The sequence below is a fragment of the Macaca mulatta genome, chromosome 3 (assembly GCF_049350105.2).
Source record: "Macaca mulatta isolate MMU2019108-1 chromosome 3, T2T-MMU8v2.0, whole genome shotgun sequence".
Taxonomy (NCBI): Eukaryota; Metazoa; Chordata; class Mammalia; order Primates; family Cercopithecidae; genus Macaca; species Macaca mulatta.
Window position 1 is genome coordinate 36,520,044 of NC_133408.1, and position 21,935 is coordinate 36,541,978.

Genomic DNA, 21,935 nt, shown 5'->3' on the forward strand with positions numbered 1-21,935 from the left:
TGGGGGGCGCAGCTGAGACCAGAAAGAAACAGCTAGGACCCCACCTGAGGCTGGAGACGCAGCCAGGACAGGGGACTCTCCAGCCAGAGAGACACCATGGTCCAGGTTGTTGGGGGGCAGGCCTGGACTGGTCCCCAGGCCCCACCCCGCTGAGGCAGGCCAGCCAGCTGCCCATTCCTTGGCCTGGGCATGTCCAGCTTTTGCTCAGTCTCCCAGCCGGGCAGGGCTTTCCGAGAGGTCGCAGGGAGAAGCAGGCCTGGCCGGAAAACCACCATGCCTGAAGGTCCACCTTCACCCCCTGGCACCACCAAAGACCTCGCCCAGGGGAAGTCTTGGAGCCTCAGCCCCTCAGAACTTTGGGACTTCCTGGCATATGGGAGGCACCTGGAGGGGTGAACCTGAGGGGTTCACTTTCAAGGGTGGCTGGAGACATCTGCTGCTGGCCATGTGGGCCCGGGGCCTCCATCTTCCCATCTGTGAAATGGGACTTGGACCTAGACGCTCTTCAAGGTCCCTTCTTCCAACTCTTCTAGCAAGGGCCAAGTTCAGGAAGCTCAGCTCCATTCCGTCGGCATCTGGGCTGAGTACTTTGTGGGTGTCGGGCTGTGCTGAGGGCTGGAGGGAACCCAGGAACAGGCAACATGTGCAGTGGAGGAAGGAGAAGCAAGGAGACTTCCCACAGGGGTGGAGACACTGAGCACTCCAGGCAGACCCAGAGGGGCGGCTGGAGTGTGGGAAGCCTGGGCCTGGCAGGACCTAGGGGATTTAGCAGATAGAGTGGGCCAGGGGGTGGCCCGAGAACACCAAGGACAGAGCCAGCCCTCCTAAATGGGCAGTGGGGCGCCAAGGGAGGGTGGCAAAGCCGAGCCCCATCTCTAGGATTTAGGGGCAGCCCTCAGAGCCAGCTCCTACCCAGCTCCAGCTCAGGACAAGCAGTGGGCATGGAACTGAGATCCAGGAAGGCCAAGGTCCAGAGAGGTTCGTGGGCTGCCCCGGGTGACCTGGGGGTGATCTCAGCCCTGCCTGGAGATCCCCAGTCCTACTGAGTCAGCCACCAGGGAGAAGATAAGGGACCGCCAGGCTCTTAAGGGGCCTGACGTTGCTGTTGGGTAAAGTGGCCGCCCAGAATGACCTCAGAGGTTGCCGGGGCTGCCTGGCATGCTACCCTGCCTGTCTCTGCAGCTTCCTCTGGCAGCGGGTGGATGTATAATGTCCACCCACTACCAGAGGGTTCACAGCACCACAGCCCTGCTGAGCCCTGCTGAGCCCCAGCTGGGTCCGCCCTCCCGGGTACCCCAGGGACAGGGAGGCCAGGCACGGGGGATGCTGTGCAGGTTGGACAGTGGTGACGGTGGACAGAGCCACTCCCAAGAGTGTTAGAGACCTGGGGTGGGGGCGCCCGGGCAGACCACCCTTACCCCACCCTGTGGGACCCGGACCAGCTCACTTCCCTCTCTGGGCTCAGCTTCCTCATTTGCAAAATGAGGCCAAGAGTCATACCCGGCCGGGCCTGTGACCCTGGAGCCCCCTCCAGCCTCCTGCCCCACTCTGGCACCAGTCCTCCCTGCAGCTTGCAGAGCAAGCGGGGTACTGTCTCCCCAAGGTACAGCTTGGGGGGCTGTGGGAGGTGATGGGAGCAGCTGTATTTGAGGGCAGGGTCCGTGGGGGAGCCCCCCGGTGTGGGGACAGGAGGAGGGACCAGGGACTGTAACCTGGCAGCCCGCGGCAGTTCCGGCTGCTGCTTCTGTCAATACGGCCTTCCTGTTTTGGAGATTAAACCCCGGCTGAGCAAACAGCTTTCCAGGCAGCTCCTCCCTCCACCCCAGCCCTGGCCTTGTCTTCAGGTCCTGAGGCTGGGACCACCTGGAGGCTGTCGGGGTGGCAGTGGGGGTGCTGGGGGATGGAGGGGACCAAGCTTTGCAACCGCTGCCCTCACCAAGGCCTGGACCACAGCCCGAGCAGTCCAGCCCCTGCCCCAGCCGCAGCCTCCCCCCAGCCCCCTGCCATGGGCTCCCCCGGAACCCCCCCTGTGTGATCCTTCCGACCCAGGGCAGCCTCACTGTCCTGGACACCCGGCCGCTGCATCCTCTGCCCTTGTGTGACCTCCTGCAAGAAGGCAGGAGCACACCGCTCCCGGGCCTCGTGGCCAGGCACAAGCCCACCTCGTGTGGACCCCAGGCATGGCAGGAGAGCCACCACGAGAGCCCCACCAAGGCACAGCCAGGGGAGGGCCCGCCATCTCTTGGATGGCTTCTGCGCTGTGGCCCCTGACATTGAGTGTGGCTCATTGTTGGTTGTGAGGCTGGCCTGTGCATGAGGGGCTATCAGGCAGCCTCCCTGGACCCTAGAAGCCAGACCCTAATGGCTGCTCAGCCCCAGCCCAGTGGCAACAAATGGAAGTGTCTCCAAACATTCATTATCGAGTGTCCCCAGAGACCAAGACCAGCCCTGGATAACACCCACTGGGCAAGTCCCTAGCAGACAGTGTGCACAGAAGTGGGCTGCAGAGAGAGGTAGGTGCGTCCCATGCCTGGACTTTCCTCTGATGCCAGCCTCAGCCCAGCCTCTGCTACCCTGAGAGAGACCCTGCCCTACCTCCCCATGCCCACCTCCACCGTCCCCTCCTGCCAGGGTCCCACCCCTGAGCAACATGGCCCTGCCTTCCCTCTGCAAATCCTTTCCAGACTAAGCGGCAACACCGGCAGAGCCTCCCAAGGAAGGGAGGAGGGAGGACAGAGGCCAAGGTGGCTCCCGGCCACCCTTCCAGCTTCCTCCCTCCCTGGCCACAAGGACATAAAGCTCAGAGGGATGGATGGACAGACAGGAAGGCTCAGGCTGGACACGCATTGTCCGAGGTGGGTCTCAGCGTTGCTTTTCCTCCTAAAATGCCACTCACAGCCCTCCCTCTTGCTTGTGAACCTGCAGTCCCCTATGTCTCCCCCAATACCCCTGCATTCTACACCTAGATCCTCAGGCTTCTCTTTATCTCCAGCCTCACCTCCACCGATGTTCCACACACCTGTGCCTGACTACACAACCTCCACCTCCACCTGCTCCCCACACCCCTGCCTGACCGCACAGCCTCCACCTACTCCCCACACCCCTACCCTACCCCACAGCCTCCACCTACTCCCCACACCCCTACCCTACCCCACAGCCTCCACCTATTCCATACACCCCTACCCAACCCCACAGCCTCCACCTACTCCATACACCCCTACCCAACCCCACAGCCTCCACCTACTCCCCACACCCCTGCCCAACCCCACAACCTCCACCTGCTCCCCACACCCCTCCCTGACCTCACAGCCTCCACCTGCTCCCCACACCCCTCCCTGACCTCACAGCCTCCACCTCCACCTGCTCCCCACACCCCTCCCCGACCTCACAGCCTCCACCTCCACCTGCTTCACACACCCCTCCCCGACCTCACAGCCTCCACCTCCACCTGCTCCCCACACCCCTCCCCGACCTCACAGCCTCCACCTCCGCCTGCTCCCCACACCCCTCCCCGACCTCACAGCCTCCACCTCCGCCTGCTCCCCACACCCCTCCCCGACCTCACAGCCTCCACCTCCGCCTGCTCCCCACACCCCTCCCCGACCTCACAGCCTCCACCTCCGCCTGCTCCCCACACCCCTCCCCGACCTCACAGCCTCCACCTCCGCCTGCTCCCCACACCCCTCCCCGACCTCACAGCCTCCACCTCCGCCTGCTCCCCACACCCCTCCCCGACCTCACAGCCTCCACCTCCGCCTGCTTCACACACCCCTCCCCGACCTCACAGCCTCCACCTCCGCCTGCTCCCCACACCCCTCCCCGACCTCACAGCCTCCACCTCCGCCTGCTCCCCACACCCCTCCCCGACCTCACAGCCTCCACCTCCACCTGCTCCCCACACCCCTCCCTGACCTCACAGCCTCCACCTCCACCTGCTTCACACACCCCTGCCCGACCGCACAACCTCCACCTCCACCTGCTTCACACACCCCTGCCCGACCGCACAACCTCCACCTCCACCTGCTCCCCATACCCCTCCCTGACCTCACAGCCTCCACCTCCACCTGCCCAAACCTTCAAGCCCCAGGGCAAATGTCACCTCTTTTCCTGGAAGCCTTTCCGGAAGTCCCCTGCCTCCCAGTCCCAGCCCACAGTGGGTTCTCCCTCGTCCAGGCCCTGGGCACCTTTGGGCTGGACCCATCTTTCTAACGCCTGTTGAATCCTCACCTCCTATGTTTCCCCAGTGCCCCAAGCAGAGCTGGGCAAGGAGCAAATGCTCAGGCAGGCTGTGGGATGAGCAGGTGAAATGGATGGAAGGATGGACGGACAGACGGATGGATGGATGGACGGATGGATGGAGCCCAACACCAGCTCTCAGGTCCTAGACGGATGGTCCAACACCAGAGAGGTGGCCTCTCTCAGCAGGTGTGGTCACCATTCCTGGGGACATAACCTCCCCTCCTGCTTCCAGAGCAGCCTGGAATATTCTTTGATGCTGTATCGTCTTCCCTGACCCTTTCAAGGGGGAAGAAAACATTGGTCCATGGTAGAGAGGGGGAGCCTGGGATCAGGGAGGTACACAAGCCCAAGATCACACAGCAAGTAGGGCTCCCCTGGGGCCAAAACTGACCCCTGCTCCCTCTACCCGGCCTCGAGCCCCTCCTCCCACTGCTCTGGATCCCATCCCACTGACACGGGCACAGGGTCATGACTAGGGTGGGGGGTCATGCCTGGGGCCTGATACGCACCAGTGTGGCCGCAGCCCACCCCCTGCCCGCTGTGGCTGCCACACAAGCCAGCCATTCTTGGCAAGACAAAGGCCGGCCGGGGCAGGGTGGCTCTGGTGCCTCCCTGGTGGGTGTCTGGACTCTGCAGGACGTCAGTAAGTGGATCCTGGTGCCTGTGCTCTGATACTGGGGACTCTGCAAATCAGATTAGCCCCATCCAGCCCCACAGCCCAGCTGGCCTGGGACAGAAGCACCAGAAAGAGGCGCAGCTGCCAGGCCCAGTCCTGCTGTCCTCCTGGTGCGGACAAGCCCTGGCCCCCAGGCTGAGGCCTCTCACTGTTCCTGCTGTGGGCTCAAGGGTGTGCCACCTCTCCTTTCTGGACCCCTGGACCCATCTGTAAGACCAACAGTTAGAGAGACCCTCTGAGGCTTTCTGTAGGTGGGGTCTGGAAATGCCCCCAGGGCAGGGCAGGCACATAGTGCCTAGGCACTGGGAATTCACCCTCAGCACAGCCCTCCCCCCGGCCCCAGGCCCTGTGCCGGCTCAGAGGCCAGCGGCAGTCCTGCCAGGTCTTCTCACCCTGAGACCTATGCTCCCCAGGGCTGGGCATTTGGGAGACAGAGTCAGAGAGGTGCCTTTGAGCCCTCCGTGTGTTTGCACATCCACCCATCCATCCTTCCATCCAAACCTATACCAATCAATGTTGATCAAGCACCTGATATACACAGGCACTGCTCTAGGCCCTGGGGTACAGCCAAGAATCACATCACGGTCCTGCTGTCAAGTAGCTGACATTCAGCACCTTCCCAGCCACCTGCATGCCTCTGTGCGTATGTGTCCGTCCATCCATCCATTAGATCATCTGTTGGTCCATCTGTCCATTCACCTGTCCGTCCGTCCATCCATCCATCCATCCATCCATCCATCCATCCATCCATCTATCCATCCATCCATCTGTCCATCTATCTGTCCATCCATCCATCCATCCATCCATCCATCCATCCATCCATCTATTCATCTATCCATCTGTCTGTGCATTCATCTCTCCATCCATCCATGCATCCATCCATCCATCCGTCTGTCCATTCACCTATCCTTCCATCCACCCATTCATCCATCTATCCATCTGTCCATTCATCTGTCCATCCATCCATCTATCTATCCATCCATCCATCCATCCATGCATCCATCTGTCCATTCATCCATGCATCCATCCATCCATCCATCCATTCATCTGTCTGTCTGTCCATTCACCTACCCATCCATCCATCCATCCATCCATCCATCCATCCATCCATCCATCCATTCATCTGTCCATTCACCTATCCTTCCAACCATCCATCTATCCATTCATCCATCTATCCATCTGTCCATTCATCTGTCCATCCATCCATCCATCCATCCATGCCTCCATCCATGCATCCATCTGTCCATCCATCCATGCATCCATCCATCCATCCGTCTGTCCATTCACCTATCCATCCATGCATCTGTCCATTTATCTGTCCATCCATCCATCTGTCCATCCATCCATCCATCCATTCATCTGTCTGTCTATCCCTCCATCTATCCATCTGTCCATTCATCTGTCTGTCTATCTATCCATCCATCTATCCATCCATCCGTCTGTCCGTCTGTCCATCCATCCATTCATCTGTCTGTCTGTCTGCCCATCCATCTGCCCCTCCATCTAACTGTTCATCCATCCACCTTTCCATCCATCCATCCATCTGTCCGTCTGTCTATCCATTCATTCATCCATCCATGCATCCATCTGTCCGTCCGCCCATGCATCTCTCCATTCGTCTGTCTGTCCATTCATCCATCCATCCATCCATCCATCCATCCATCCATCCATCCATCCTTCCATTTATCTGTCCATCCATCCATCCATCCATCCATCCATCCATCCATCCATCCATCTCTCTGTCCGTCCGTCCATCCATCCATCCATCTATCCATCCATCCATCCATCTGTCCGTTCATCTGTCTGTCTATCCATCCATCCATCTATCCATCCATCCATCCATCCATCCATCCATCCGTCTGTCCATCCATCCATCCATCCATCTATCCATCCATCCATCCATCCATCCATCTGTCTGTCTGCCCATCCATCTGCCCCTCCATCTAACTGTTCATCCATCCACCTTTCCATCCATCCATCCATCTGTCCGTCTGTCTATCCATTCATTCATCCATCCATGCATCCATCTGTCTGTCCGCCCATGCATCTCTCCATTCGTCTGTCTGTCCATTCACCCATCCATCCATCCATCCATCCATCCATCCATCCATCCTTCCATTTATCTGTCCATCCATCCATCCATCCATCCATCCATCCATCCATCCATCTCTCTGTCCGTCCATCCATCCATCCATCCATCCATCCATCTATCCATCCATCCATCCATCTGTCCGTTCATCTGTCTGTCTATCCATCCATCCATCTATCCATCCATCCATTCAGCCGTCTGTCCATCCATCCATCCATCCATCCATCCATCCATCCATCCATCCATCCATCCGTCTGTCTGTCTGCCCATCCATCTGCCCCTCCATCTAACTGTTCATCCATCCACCTTTCCATCCATCCAACCCTCCATCTGTCTATCCATTCATTCATCCATCCAACTATCTATCCATCTGTCCATCAATCTATCTGTCCATCTGTATATCCATTCCCCCCCAATCAGTTCAACCAGTGTTTACTGAGCACCTACTTTGTCTCAGGCCCTGACAAGCAGCAAGAGGCATCCTCTTCCCCCAGGGACACAGACATAAAGAAGCAGTTACAACCTCATGTGATCAGCACCAGGATGGGGGTAGCAGAGGGGGATGGGGAGGATGTTCTAGGAGGGGGTAGCCCTTGGTGGGTCCTGCAGGGTGCCCCAGGCCAGGATGCCCCCCGAAGCCTTGCTCAGACCCTGAGGCCAAGTCGGCTGAACTCTAACGGGCCTGGCCTCTCTGTCCACACCTGACCCCAGGGTGCAGGTGAAAGGGCCAGGTCACTGTTGGAAAGGCCGTGGCTTCATGGCTGCAGAGCACCAACCCCAAGGCAGCCTGGTGGGCAGGGGGGGTGAGGCAATAGCCCATATCCCTATTACAGAGTCAAGTAACGTCCCCAGACCCGCAGAGAGGAGGGCACTGGTCCAAGACCACACAGCGGGCGAGGGGGTCTAGGCAGAGCAGGCAGGCAGGCTTGGGAATGATGGGGGCGCTACTCACAGCTGGAGTCTGCTAGTCTAGGGCCGTGCCCGCCCCAGCTGCAGTAATGGGAATCAGCTGTGCCACCCTGCAGTAACCCTTCCCCGGCCTTGGGAACCGGCTGTGCTGAGCCCAGCCAACCTTCCCATCACCCGCTTTCCTGCCAGCAGGGGTTGCTCACGGAAGCTCCTGGGCCGGAACACTCACTAGGCCATGCCTGCCTTTAGGAAATCCATGGGTCCCCCTGGCATCTGGGGGCTTCACACACTGCCAGTTCTGACGCCTGGCCCCAGCCTGGGGGTTGGAATTCCTGTGTCTGTGTCAGGAGAGGACAGGGAGGCCCAGGGAGGTGCCAGCCTTGCCCCAGCCACAGTCACCACCATGCTGAGTCCTGTCCAGGAGTTTCTGTCGCTGGGCACTGCTGTTGGCCTGGAGGAAGCTGGTTCCCAAGACACTGAGCGGGGCCGCTCTCCATCAGCCGATGAGTGGACAGGCGCCTCGGATGGCTTCCTGCCGAGTTAATGGGTCACCCATTATGTCTCCACAGATCTTCCCAGGACCCTGCAGGAGGGCAGGCCGCAGCAGCCCCAAGGAACAGCCCGGGGGAGGGAAGGCAGATGGCCGCCTCAAAGCCAGCCCTGAGTCCTTCCCCTCTAGGCCTGAGTGTCAAGGGCAGACCCAGCCCATGGCTTTGGGGACCTGGTGGCACTGACTCCAGCAGGAGATCCCTGGGCTGAGCCCTGGCAGGTAGGGGAGGCCTGGACTCATGGGGACAGAACACTGTCTCAGCCTGATGTGGCTCGGGGAGGAGGGTAGGGCCCCTGGTCATGTAGGTCCTGGCCCCATGCGCCTGCTCTCCACCTGACCTCAGCAGGCAGGTCTCTTGGGCCATTCGTGCACCCAGCTGCCCTGGAGCCCCAAACTGGGACTGGTGGAGGGGCCCTGCGGAGGGGAAGGCTGGGGTCCAAGAAGCCCATGAAGCCATGTGCCAGGGCCAGAGCTGGTCTGCCTGGTCTGGATGGTATGTCATCCTTGTGTTACAAGTGGGGAAACTGAGGCTTGGGGAGTAACATCACAGGTTCAAGGTCTTAAAGCTGAGAAGTGGCCCCTCTGGGTTTGGAAGGCAGGCTGGACCCTGGGGCAGCCTCTACCCCCAGCCCCTCTTCCCCAGGACCCTACGACCCCAAGAGGCTTCCCTGGCAACCCGGTCAGCCCTCTCTGTCCTCTCCCCAGCTCCCCTTGTCCTGTCCAGGGCTGAGCACCGTCCCACAGCCCACTTCCCTAGCAGGGCTGTATGGCCCAGCGGGCCCCTAGAGGGAGACCTGGGGTCTGGAGGGGGAGGGGAGTGTTTCAGGCTGAAGCTGAGCCTGGGGAAGCAGGCGGGGGTGGCTAGACGGGCCACCCCCTCAACAGTTTTCAGACCTCAAGGAGTCACCATGAAATTCCATTCTCCTGACAGCAAAGAAATTGATTCACTCTTGCCAAAGCCTGCGGCCCCCACAAGAATGCTGTAAAGCTTCCTCCCGCTGCTTCCAGACAGGCAGCAGCATCAGGTCCCCCACTCCTCCATTCCTGACCACACAGAGACGCGGAACCTCCGTACCCAGTTCTATGCATGTGCCCCTGCCAGGCTGGGCCATTCACCTCTGTATAGTCACTCCCTTGGCACAATATCCCCCTTGCTTTCTGTACAATGGGCACCTTGCTCCCACGACCTGCTGGGTCAAAGGCACCGCAGTCAGGGGTAGTTGGGGAGCAGGGGTGGTGGGGGGCTCAGGGCAGGAAGTCCCACCCCCTGGCCTGGGAACTGTGGAGAGACGGACTCACAGCACCTTGTCAGGTGGGGTGCAGGGTGGCACGGCACCCACCATCGGTGCCACTGATGTAAAGTCCAGATACAAAGCACAGCCCATCCAAAGATTTGGGGGCTTGGTCATGCTTGGCTGCTGGGGAATGAGGAGGGATTGGGCCTCAAGAAACAGAGCTAGGACTAAGTCACGAGGTGTGTGGACATCAGGCGGGACTTGAACTCAGCCAGTGGAGAGCTATGGAGGGTTTTGTTCTTCATGTGGGTGTGTGAGTGGCTATGATCCTAGCGTGGAGAATAAGCAAAGCAAATAGGATAGGTGTGGGTGGGACAGGAGTGGACGCTGCCTAAGCGATCCAGGGAAGAGATGGCTCCCTCTCTGAAACAATGCAGATATGGGAGAGGCTGAAGTGATCGGTGTGAAGCACGTGGGGGCATGGAGACCCCTCAGTCCGGAGGCTGGGGCTGGCCTGGGGCTCAGCTGACTTTTGTGGGGGCAGCCAACCCAGCCACTGGGTCCTTTCTCCCCGCCTCACCCTCAAGCCTCTCCAGCTGCCTGGAGGCTCCAGGGCTAGGCTCTGGCTGATCGGGGAGGGGTTTATGGCAGGAGGTGACGCCATGGGAGACTTGTCACTTGGGCACAGCCAGCACCATCTGCTGGGGCATCTGCCTTCGGAGGTGGTGACTGCTAATTACCTGGGGCCAGGAAGAGGCCTGGGAACCCCCATCCCCCACACCGCCCAGCCGGTACAGGGGCTAGGGGTGGGGCCCCTGGGGCCCTAAGAGCAAATGGGCTATATCGTCCTTAGAGGGGGTCTGACAGTGGGGCCAGACACTTATCCAGTGAATTTTTTCAGAGCACCTACGATGTCCCAAAACCTGTTCCAGGTCGGGATGACATGAGGTCGCTGCTGTCTTGCGGCTGACGTTCAGGTAGAGGAAAGGAGAGGAGCGCCAAGGGGCACTTAAATAATTTAAAATGCCATCTCAGGCGTGAACATAACTGTCAGCGTCCGAGGGGAGCAGTTTAGCCACGCTGGTGGTGGCGATGGTGGTCGTGGTGGTCGCAGAGACCGTGCTTAGGAGGGCACGGGAAGGCAGCGCAGCCACGCGCAGAGCCACGCCCGTCCACGCTTCCGGAGGACGTGGAGGGCAGGGGGCTCACACCCTGCTCAGGGGACCCTTGGCCACTTCCGGGCCCCTCGCCCCTCACCCTCGGCTGCCGGCGCGCATTCCTGCCGCCCCCGCTCGTGCGAGGGGCGGGCCCGGGCCCGGGCCCGTGGGAAGGGCCGGGGGTGGGGGCCGTGTGCCGGGGAGGCGGGCCGGGAGGGCGCACAGCTGGGCCGCATCTGGCCCGAGCGCAAGGAGACCAAATGGGATAGAAGGCGGCCTTTCATCGGGCGAGGGAAGTGGCGGCCTTCGTTTCTCCTCGCCACGGGGCGCCTGAGGATTTCGGGGAGCCAACCCGCCCGACGGAGGGCCGGGACTCGAGGAAATTAGCCCAGGAGGAAGGAGTGGAATTTGGTTCTGGTGCTTTCTCGCCAGAACCTCGTGTCCCCACCTGCAGCACAGGTGGCCAAGCTCTTGCTCTGTACAAATAACGGCTCCCCTGAACCGAGCGCTCGGGAAGACCCAGTCGCCACCCCAGTTTGCAGGGCCTGCTGCGTCCCAAGGGGAGGAAGCCGGGCTCAGGAGGGGAAGGGCACAGCGAGGAAGTAGGATGTCCCCCGCGGTCCGTCGGAGCCCTGAGCCCGGGGCCCAGCACCCTGCCCGCTGCGCCAAGGGTGCGCCCCTCCCGTGCGCGGACGCCCGGTGCATCCCCGCCCGGCGCTGGCCAGGCTAGATTTCCTCTTCAGGGACACCGGCGCCGGCCGGGCCCAAGTCCCCAAGCCCCTCAGCAACCCGCAGGGGCTACCCGAGGAGGGCGGGGCGTGCACGTGCGCGCCGGGGGCGGGGCCGTTGCGCTCTCTGGGTCGTTCCCAGCCCCCAGCCGCGGCCCCACGTGGGTCTGCAGGCCTGGAGCCTCGACTGGCGCGAGGCCCCGCCCCCGAGCCAGGGAGCCAATGAGCGCGCGGGGGCGGGACCGGGGCGGGGAGGTTTAAGAGCTCCGGGCGCTCGCGCTGCGCTGCTGTACTGCGCCGCCGGAGCTAGGGGCCTCGGGGCGGTGCACGGCAGGCGCACGGGGCAGGGCGCGCCGCGCGGCCGCCGCCACACCATGCTCAAGCGCTGCGGCCGGCGCCTGCTGCTGGCGCTGGCTGGCGCGCTGCTCGCCTGCCTGCTAGTGCTCACTGCGGATCCGCCGCCGCCCCCGCTGCCCGCCGAGCGAGGCCGGCGCCCGCTGCGCAGCCTGGCGGGCCCCGCAGGGGCTGCCCCGGCGCCTGGGCTGGGGGCGGCGGCGGCGGCGCCCGGGGCGCTGGCCCGCGAGGTGCACAGTCTGTCCGAGTACTTCAGCCTGCTCACTCGCGCGCGCAGAGACGCGGGCCCGCCCCCCGGGGCCTCCCCCCGCCCCGCCGACAGCCACCCGCGTCCCCTGGCCGAGCCGCTCGCGCCCCGAGACGTCTTCATCGCTGTCAAGACCACCAAAAAGTTCCACCGCGCGCGCCTCGACCTGCTGCTGGAGACCTGGATCTCGCGCCACAAGGAGATGGTGAGCCCCCGGCGGCCTGGAAGGATGGGCGGGCGGGGCGGGGCCCCACCGTCTGGTCCAGTTGGTGGCAGCGTCGCGTGGGGGCCAGGCTGCATCCCCATCCAACCACTAGGGCCATCTGGGGGCGGCGACGCCAGTGCACCCCGGTGCAGCCAGTTTGCCTGCTGGGGCCAATTTCCCGTTACAGTTGTGTGACTGTCCCCGGGGCCTCACCCCCTGTCCAGCTCCAGAGTCCTGGATGGCTGCAGGACCCTACACCAGTCTCTAGTGCTTGGGGTTGGTGCCCTGTGGTACTTCTCACCCCCAAACATTGGAGCGCATGCATAGGGCATTACACCTTCAAACTTCCCCAAGCAGATTCTGTTCGGATCCACCCTCAGCTCAGACCCCTTCCTGGGGAGAAAGGCTCTTCCTTTAGAGAAGTGAGGAGTTCTGACCCCTGGGCCTTTTCTTCATCACTGCGTTAAGGTGCAGGGAGGGAAATCATTGCTGGTTGGTGGGTCCTGGGGAGTACATCTCAAAGAACCCCGGGTTTGGGGTCTGTGTGGGGACCCTCCCCGCACAGTGCAGGAGTCTCTGAGGCCTGCAACCTTGGGCACAACCCACTTCAGTTGGGCATCAGCTTCTTACACACACATAATTAAGACACACCCCACTTTGAAAATTTCCCTCGAGGCCACAGCAGGACGGTTGGGCTGGGGCGGGATGGGGACAGTGTGTGGGGCTTGCAGTCGGGAGTGGAGGGGGGCATCTCTGGGCTGGGAGTTGCAGAGGCATTTGCTGTAAGGGTGGGGGCTCAGGGAAGACCCCGCACGCCTTTCTCCCTGCTCAAACCCGGGAGACTCAGGGCCTTCTGGCCTGGCACTGCCCTGTTTTGGGGCACTGTGGGTGGGTGGGAGCAGGGCTTGGTGAGGTCATGAGGGGGACGGGGAGGGGCAGGGTCCTCTCTGGTCCTGGCGTGGGGAAGGGGCCCTGGGAACCCCATGGCAGCCTCCTGGGAACACAGCGTCCCATTCCCAGGGGCTCAGCGGGCTGGCGGGAGGGGGTGGCGGGGGCCGTGGGTTTTGTTTGGCGGCCAGGCCGTTAGGATTCCCAGCGCCGGGCGGCTCTCACGCCGGTCCCTTGGGCAAGGTAACAAAGCCCCTTTCTCCAGCGAGAAAGGCGTCGGGCCCCTTGTGTGCAGCTATGCGCTCCGTGGGAACCGCTGCTGGCGTGCTGGCCACTCAGGTTGCCTGGCGATGAGGGGGCCAGCGCCCCCCCCCCCCGCCAGCATCTCTTCCTGACAGTCCTTTTGGGGCACCATCCCTGAGCCTGGCCCCCCACCCCCAGCGCTCAAGCCTTCCTGCTATGTGACCTTGGGCATCCTTCAGCCCCACTCTGGGCTGCCACCAGCTCTGAGCACCTCCCATCTTGGAATTTGGGACCTTTCTTCAGCAGAGGGGATGTTGTCAGAGGGTCTCAGTTATCGGTCTCAGCTGGGCTGTGTGATCCTGAGTAAGACCTGGAGCTTCTCAGACCCTTACTCTCATCTCTGAAATGGGGGAACATGGTCCTTCCAGGAGCATGTTGTAAGAGACTGGCAGAGCCTGCAGGCATGGGGTGAACCCGGCGGGCACTCAGGGTCGAGGTGGGGGCCATCGCTCCCTTGAGCCCTGAGGTCCCTATTGGAGGGTCACCCCACCAGGGGGAAGGTTGAATTGGCCCTCAGCATCAGTTCACCAGCACACAGCAAGCAAAGCCCCCCTTGTGGTGGGTGATGGGCAGGGGTCCTGGAAACCCACAGAAGAGGGCCGCCGTCTCCTAGCCCTGCACGGAATGACTCAGACGCGGTCTGATGGGGGAGATAGAAAGATGTCAGGGCTGTGTGGGGGGAAATCCCCGAGACGCTGTGTGAGGCAACAGTGGGCATCTGACCCACATGCTGGGGGAAGGGAGGGAGGGAAGGAAGACTTCCTGGAGGAGGTGCCATTTGAGCTAGACTGAGTAAAAAAGTGCCCAGAAAGGGCACTCCATCCGGGCATGGTGATGACCACAGTGTGGGGGTTGTGCAGGAAACTTCTAGCAACTGGAGTGGTGGCTGGGGGGAGGGTCGGTTGGTCAGCAGGGGCCACGCCGAGATGGGCCTGGAGTCCAGGATGAAGAGCCTGGCCTTTGGCCCAGAGGTTCCCCGCCCCTCCCAGGAGCAGCCAGGCTGCCGAGCTGCCACCGCAGCGGCCACAATTGCTGGGGAGAACTTGGCATCCTGTGTTTCTTTGAATCGCGTCTCCAGGAACAATGCCGCTTCCTGTGGGTGTCCCCCGGCCCCCGCCCCCCACCCCCATCCACCCTCATCCACCCTCATCCACCCGGCTCTTCCTCCTGCAGCCCCGTCTTCATCTGGGAAGTTAGGTGGCACTGGTGGGTCTGGGTCCCTAGAGGGCAGGGACTGGGCTGGTCTAGCACCACCTCGGCCCCAGGGTATGACCTCAGGCTGGTGCCTATACCTCTCTGGACCTCAGTTTCCCCACTTGTGCCTCAGCTGGTAATGGCGCCCCCCTCCCAGGACTGTCAGGGAGAAGGGAGAGAATCTGTCTCTGCACTTTGCTCTCTGCCCAGGCGAGCTCTGTTATGCCCATTTTACAGAAAAGGAGATGGGGGCTCTGAGTGGCGGGTGAGGCCCATAACCCGGCAGGCCTTTTTCCTCCCCTCCTGGTGGTTCAGGTGTGGGGAGATAGTTGGCCCGGCACCCCCACAGCCCACAGCCCCGCCTTCTCAGATGCTGTTCTAGAGGCCTCCCTGCTCCCTGAGCTGAACAAAGGTGACTTTAATCTCTGTAGCCTTGGGCTGGGTTTTTAGGGCACCACCAAATCTCGGGAGAACAGGCCTCCCTTGATCTCATTAAGAAAGCATTTTCCTTTTAACCCAGCGGCACAGCGGAGCGTCTGCAGGGGCTGGCCCTCCGCCTCCCACGGCATTCCTGGGCTGAGATGCTGGGGAGGCCAAGGGGCTGGGTGCGAGTCTGTGCGTGCGGCTGCCCTGGGGTGTCTATGGGTGCTGCAGGAGGGGTGCACGCATGGAGAGGCAGAGACCTAGCCAGCCACCCCCTTAGCTCTGGGCCTCACCCGAGTCAGCATGTGCCCAGGGCTGGGTCAGGCTGGACAAGGATCTGAGACCACCAAGGTGTTCCAGGGCCTCTGCGGGACCTGTGTGTACAGGGAAGGAAACTGAGGCCGGGTGGGCATGGGGAGGTTGTCTCTTGGTCAGAGCATTGCCCATACACCCTGGGTTTTGCACTCAGCCATGCCAGGGTGCGCCGGGCGGCACGCGCTGGGCGGGCCGGGCAAAGGAAGGAACATTCCTCCCCGTGTGCCGGCAGGCCCAGGCGGGCGCTGGCGACTCCTGGCCCCACCCTGGCGGCCCCCTCCTCTTCTACAGAGTGCTCCTGGCAGGGGGCGGCCGCGTGCTGGCACAGGTGGGCTGTGGCCTTGGGCAAGCCTGGGTTTCCTTGCCTGAGCAGTGGGAGGGGTGCTGGGCTGCGTGGGTACTGGGGGCCTGGGGACACCTGAGGTTTCCTGCTACAACCCTGCTGACCGTCAGCAACTTTGCAGAACTTCAGGGCTGCTTTGGCTCAGAGTGGGTAACTTGTCCTGCAGGCCATCCAGGACAGGGGTGCTGGCCCAAAGGGCAGCTGGGGGTGGGGGCTGCACTGCTGGTGGCTGCACCCTACCCGCGGGACCTCGTGCCCAGCTCGGCCCGGTTAACCAGGCCAGCTGTATGGTAATGGGTGGTGTGGCCACTCTGCTTAACTCGGCCGAGTTAAGGCCGGCCCGGCGCCCCTCGCCCGCCAGCCCAGGACAAAGCTGGCGGACAATGCCTGGTGATTCATCCTCCCTCCGGGCCCTTTGTCCGCCAGGGCTTGGCAGCCGCCCAGCAAAGGCCTTTGTCCCCAACCCCGAGTGATTGAGACTTGGCTTCCCAAAGCCGACCTCCTCTGCCTGTCCCTCCCGCCACCCCGCCTGTCCCCTGCCTTTCCAGCAGCCTCCAAGTGGCAGGCCGGGTGCTGTGTCAATAAGGGTGTGTGCCCGCCAGGTGCACGGGGTGGGCCGGGAACCGGTTACCTGGCGGGCGGGCAAGGCGCACCACCTGGCTCGTGCCTCACCGTGCCTGGACGACCTTGGGTGCAGCTGTCGAGGTTGGGGAGTGAGGCCCCATCCCCCACCCCCAGGGCGAGTGAATGCGTGAGCCCTGGCCCAGATGGCACTGAGATGGGGCACTTGAGCCCTACTCTGCATGAGTGGGGAAACCAAGGCCCAGAGAAGGGTGGGTGTCAGTGTGACAGAGCTGCAGCTGCAGCAACTCCAGGGTGCCCCATCCGGCCCCCACAGATGGCCCTGGGGTGGGGATGAAGGGCTGGCTGCTGAGGGCTGATTTTCTCCTTCCAGACATTCATCTTCACTGACGGGGAAGATGAGGCCCTGGCCAGGCACACGGGTGAGCCCTGGACTTGGGGCGGGAGGGGGCCCAGGCCTCCATCCAGAGCGGAACCCTCCCCCTCCAGCCTCCTGGCTCCTCTGGGCTGAGAGGTCACCAAGGGCAGGACAAGGAGGGCAGTTTACTCATGGGGTTTGCTCCACGTCCCGCCCCACCACGCGGGGCCCCCCAATTCTCATGCAAATGAAGCCCATTCAGCCCCCCGGGTCCCTTTGAGCCCAGGCAGCGGCAACAGGTGGCGGGTGCTGGGAAAAAACTGCCTGAATGGGCGGGGGCGGGGCCGCCCTGGAAGGGGGCTGGGCTGGGGGAGGGTCCGCAGGCCCGAGCCCTGAGCTAGGGTGGGGGAGGCTAGGGCCGGGCCCAGCTTGAACTAGGGGTCTCTTCTCGAGTCCCTGGGCCCCGCAGCGTCCCCCAGGCCAGGCCCCTCTCTGGGAGCCAACTCAGACCTACTCACAGCCACTCCCCCGTCCACAGGCAATGTGGTCATCACGAACTGCTCGGCTGCCCACAGCCGCCAGGCGCTGTCCTGCAAGATGGCCGTGGAGTATGACCACTTCATCGAGTCCGGCAGGAAGTGAGTGTGGCCCGGGGGGACCCCCATCTCCCTGCCCGAGCCTGGCAGCGCCCGCCCCGGCATGCCCTCCCCCGATGGCCCTGCCTTGTCCTCAGGTGGTTCTGCCACGTGGACGATGACAACTACGTCAACCTGCGGGCCCTGCTGCGGCTGCTGGCCAGCTACCCGCACACGCGGGACATCTACATCGGCAAGCCCAGCCTGGACAGGCCCATCCAGGCCACGGAACGGGTCAGCGAGAACAAGGTGGTGAGTGCCTGCCCTCTCCCAGTCCCCCACGCCCACGCGGAGCGTACACCTGGAGTGGGGCGGGGGACAGCAAGGGGCAGCAGCACCCGGGTCTCAGGACACCTTCTCCCTTCTCCCAGCGTCCTGTCCACTTCTGGTTTGCCACGGGCGGCGCTGGCTTCTGCATCAGTCGTGGGCTGGCTCTGAAGATGAGCCCGTGGGCCAGGTGAGTGCCCTGCACAAGTTAGGCCAGCTGGGTCCCGGGCTCCTCGCCATCGTGGGGCCTGGCTTGGTTCATCTTCCCAGCTGCGGGGAGTCCCCAGCCTCCTCCTCCATTTACTGTCTATATTCCACTTCCCTCTGGGTTTCAGAGGGCAGCTGTGTTTATGGCGGCTGCCCCCAAGCCCAACCTGCTCAGAGCAGCCAGGGGGGCCATGAGCACCCCAGGCACCATCCAGCAGGACTCCTTCCTGCACCCAGATTCCCACCACAGAGAGCCACCAAGCACAGGAGCCGTGCAGGGAGTGTGCCCTGGCTGTGGCCAGGGGAGGCAGAGGGAGCTGCAGCTCAGAGCTGTCTCCAGGGCTCCTCTCTGAGTGCAGCGCCTTTGCCTAGTGGGGCCTCCCCAGCTCCCAGCAGATGGCTCCTGCCTCTGCTCACCGGTCTGGGCCCTTCCCTCCCACAGCGGGGGTCACTTCATGAACACTGCCGAGCGGATCCGGCTGCCTGATGACTGCACCATTGGCTACATCGTGGAGGCCCTGCTGGGCGTGCCGCTCATCCGCAGCGGCCTCTTCCACTCCCACCTGGAGAACCTGCAGCAGGTGCTCACCTCAGAGCTCCACGAGCAGGTGCACCATCCTCCGGGCCCCGCCAGGACTCGGAGCACAGGAAGGGATGCGTGGCTGCCGAGAGGGGCGCAGTGGGTGGGGGTACTGTTCCAAACAGGGAGGCCAGGCAGCGCATCACTGTCAGCCGGGGGGTCATTCCTGCCATGAGCTGAAAGCTGTTTACGGCGGCTTGTTTTCCTGCCTGCCGTCTCTTCTCTTCGCTGCGATGCGCCTATTGTGTGTATTTTGCCCACGGCTGGCGATGCAGCCGGCCCCAGCTGGTCCCCAGTTTGAGACCTTATTCCTGGGGTGTGCAATGCAGGTGTCCTTCCAGGTCCAAGGGAGGCCAAGGCAGGGCCATTGCCTCACTCAGAGCTGTGTGGCCAGCCTGGGGCAGGGCCTGGGGATGTCAGGGCCCCTCCCTGCATCACTTCGCCCCCTCCCCACAGGTGACACTGAGCTACGGTATGTTTGAAAACAAGCGGAATGCCGTCCACGTGAAGGGGCCTTTCTCAGTGGAGGCCGACCCATCCAGGTGAGGAAACGCTGGCCCAGATGGGCTTGCGTAGGGTGGTGTAGGGGCATCAGGGGACCTCGCCGAGCTGCAGCGGGGTCTAAGCAGCATGACTCTACACAGAGGTGACCCCCCCGGAGTCCTGTTTGCTTGGGGTGGGGCCGCCAGTGCTGTGGGACTGCAAATGGGAGCTCAGCACCTTCCTGCCACCCACACAGACCAGCCCCTGCTCTGTTCCCACAGGTTCCGCTCCATCCACTGCCACCTGTACCCGGACACACCCTGGTGTCCCCGAACTGCCATCTTCTAGCAGCCATGGCTGAGACCCAACCCCTGGGTGCCCCTGGTATCCAAAGGGCCCAGTGACCCTGTTGCGCTGCCCTGGCCTCGGCATTCGAGGCTCCCCCAGGGCCGTGCCTGTGCGTGTGCGTGTGCATGTGTGTGTGTGTGTATGCGTGTGTGTGTGTACTGTATGCCCACCCAGGTAGCAGGCTGCTGGGCAGTTCTGCTCTGTGGAGGGGCGGGCACAAGTGCCACTTATGTGCCTCTGCTCCGAGAGCCAGTGGGCTGCAAGGCCTGCTTGGAGGGAGGATTTGTGTGTTGGAGGCCACTCTGATGATTTTTGGATCCTTTTTTTTTTGAGACGGAGTCTCGCTCTGTTGCCCAGGCTGGAGTGCAGTGGCCGGATCTCAGCTCACTGCAAGCTCCGCCTCCTGGGTTCCCGCCATTCTCCTGCCTCAGCCTCCTGAGTAGCTGGGACTACAGGCGCCGCCACCTCGCCCGGCTAGTTTTTGGTATTTTTTTAGTAGAGACGGGGTTTCACCGTGTTAGCCAGGATGGTCTTGATCTCCTGATCTCGTGATCTGCCCATCTTGGCCTCCCAAAGTGCTGGGATTACAGGCTTGAGCCAGCACACCCTACCGATTTTTGGATCTTTCTGCAGCTGCAGGGCTCCAGGCTACTTTGCAGGGATGCGTAGATGCCTTTCTCTTTCTGCCGAGCACAAGCTCTGTGCTGGGGGTACCTGCGCCCTGAAATCCTGACTCCTGTGTCATAGCCCCAAGTCCAACTCACTGAGCCGTGTTCATTGCAGGGGAGGCTGGGTCTGGGGGTGCATGACCCAATCCCCTTCCTTCTGGCCTGGGCACTGTGGCTTAGAGTAACAGTAGCCACCGCCCAGTTCCAGTGGCCCCACAAAGCCCCCAGTGGCCCCACAAAGCCCCCAGTGGCCCCACAAAGCCCCCAGTGGCTGGCTGTCCAAACAGTGGCTCCCCTTCCAGCTCTTCTGGGTGGGGAGTCTTCCAGGCCCCCTCAGAGGTCTTCCCTTTGCCTCCCCAGGACAGGGTGAGTCAGAGCTCAACATTTAATCTCCTCTCCAAAGTAGAGAGCAAGTCGCCCACAGTGGGCGTGTCTGTAAATATTGTGACAGTATTTTTTTACTGTGCTGTTTTTTTGAAAGGGGGTGGGTAAAAAGTAGGGTGTTCTTGTTTTTTTGCTTGGGGGATGGGGGTGGGGGAGGGTCTTATTTTATCTTATCTTTTCTGTGGATCAGAAAAAACGGAAGCCAAACTCGGGGTCATCTTTGTTGTTGAAGCTGAAGTGGGACTATCTGGCACTCTGTGTATTTATGCGTTCCAGCATCTGGAACCTCCCATCCCTGCCCTCCCCCTGCGTAGCTGCCACCTCCCTGCGGGGCCCAGTGTGGCTCACCTGCCCCGTGGGGTGTGTTTCTTGTCGTTTTTCTCTTTGCAAAGACATAGCTAGGAAAGCGAATGATAAGGGAAAAGTTCTCAGGGAATTTAAGTGTTGTTGCTATGGTGACGTCCTTTTGCTGTGAATAAAGGTGCTCTTTGCAGCAACCCTGGGGGTCGTGGTCTTGGCTGAAGGTGGGGCCTAAGCCGCAGGGCAGCTGGGGGAGGGGGGTCAGGCACACAGGTGAAGGGGAGGCTTGGCCTTGGGTGCACCGCATGGAGCAGGTAGATAGGAAACCCTTAGAGACAACTGTTTTGGAATGAAACCTGGCGTCACAATAGCTGCCTGCCGGTGACTACAGGTGTGGCCCGCCCAGGGTCAGGTGGCCGCTGGTGGGTGGGCCCTGTGCTTCTGGGAGGAACAGGTCTAGGATGCTGGGGGCTCTAGGTCGCAGCCAAGAGCGCAACCCCAAGGCTCTGGCCACTGGGGAGCCCAGCCCCTGCAGGAGGGACAGTGACTCCTATGACCAGGCCTGGGACCTCCTTATCCACCTTCACTCCTGCCACAGCTCGCAGAGTCCACACCATCGCCTCACTTTACAGGTGGGGAGACCGAGGCCCGGAGCAGCTGATGTCCAAGGTCCGGTAGCCAGGCTGGTGGGCTGGGGAGGTGCTCAGACTCCAAGCCAGGCAGGCCGTGGGTCCAGCCGCCCCGCAGCTGGTAACGCTGTGCCTCCCTCTCCTGTGAGGTGGCCCCAGGCCCGGTGCCCGCTCAGGGGTGGTGGGAGGAGTCCTGGAGAGCAGGAGCCGTGCCAGAGCCCCCCACTGCAGCTGGTCCCAGCCCCTGCAGAGATCCAGACCCTTGTTTTCTAAACACAGCAGCTCTGCAGTGCTTTTCCTTCCTCAAATCCAGCCTTTGAGGGTGACTGAGGAGGGGAGGGGTGCCGCAACCTCCGCGGGGATTCCCTCCCCTCACCCTCCTGGCAGCCCTGGGGCGGCTCACTTCCTCTTCACCATGAGCCCCCACCCCCTCCCTGGGGCTTGCACCCTTAGCCTGGCACTGCCCTGGCCGTGCCCCCTGCAAGTTCCTGCTCTGGACTGACCCCCTTCCCCAGGGCTCCAGGTCCCCCTCCTGCTGCCTCTGCGTCCCCTATTCTGCTCCAAGGAGACAACACACTGAGAAGTGTCTCTCTTTGTGGGGGTACCTTGCCCTCCCCCATCGCTGCCCCTTCCAGATAA

General features: G+C 62.1%; 1 protein-coding gene across 2 annotated transcripts; it reads left to right on the plus strand.

Moving 5' to 3' along the window:
* Positions 1-9,135: 9,135 nt before the first annotated feature.
* On the plus strand, positions 9,136-20,864 carry LFNG (LFNG O-fucosylpeptide 3-beta-N-acetylglucosaminyltransferase). Of its 2 annotated transcripts, none has more exons than XM_028845505.2 (8): positions 9,136-12,389; positions 16,811-16,859; positions 17,334-17,433; positions 17,529-17,682; positions 17,802-17,887; positions 18,347-18,512; positions 18,941-19,026; positions 19,249-20,864. In XM_028845505.2, the coding sequence occupies exons 1-8, from the start codon at positions 11,958-11,960 to the stop codon at positions 19,313-19,315; spliced, it is 1,140 nt and encodes a 379-aa protein (XP_028701338.2). In that variant the 5' UTR covers positions 9,136-11,957; the 3' UTR covers positions 19,316-20,864. The 2 variants fall into 2 exon arrangements, with proteins under 2 accessions (XP_028701338.2, XP_028701339.2); XM_028845506.2 differs by having other exon boundaries at positions 18,347-18,485.
* The last annotated feature ends 1,071 nt before the right edge of the window (positions 20,865-21,935 follow it).

Coding starts and splice junctions, on each gene's coding strand:
- LFNG (XM_028845505.2), top strand. CDS start 11,958: ATGCTCAAGCGCTGCGGCCGGCGCCTGCTGCTGGCGCTGGCTGGCGCG. Junction 12,390..16,810: donor TCTCGCGCCACAAGGAGATG/GTGAGCCCCCGG, acceptor TTCTCCTTCCAG/ACATTCATCTTCACTGACGG. Junction 17,683..17,801: donor GGGTCAGCGAGAACAAGGTG/GTGAGTGCCTGC, acceptor CCCTTCTCCCAG/CGTCCTGTCCACTTCTGGTT.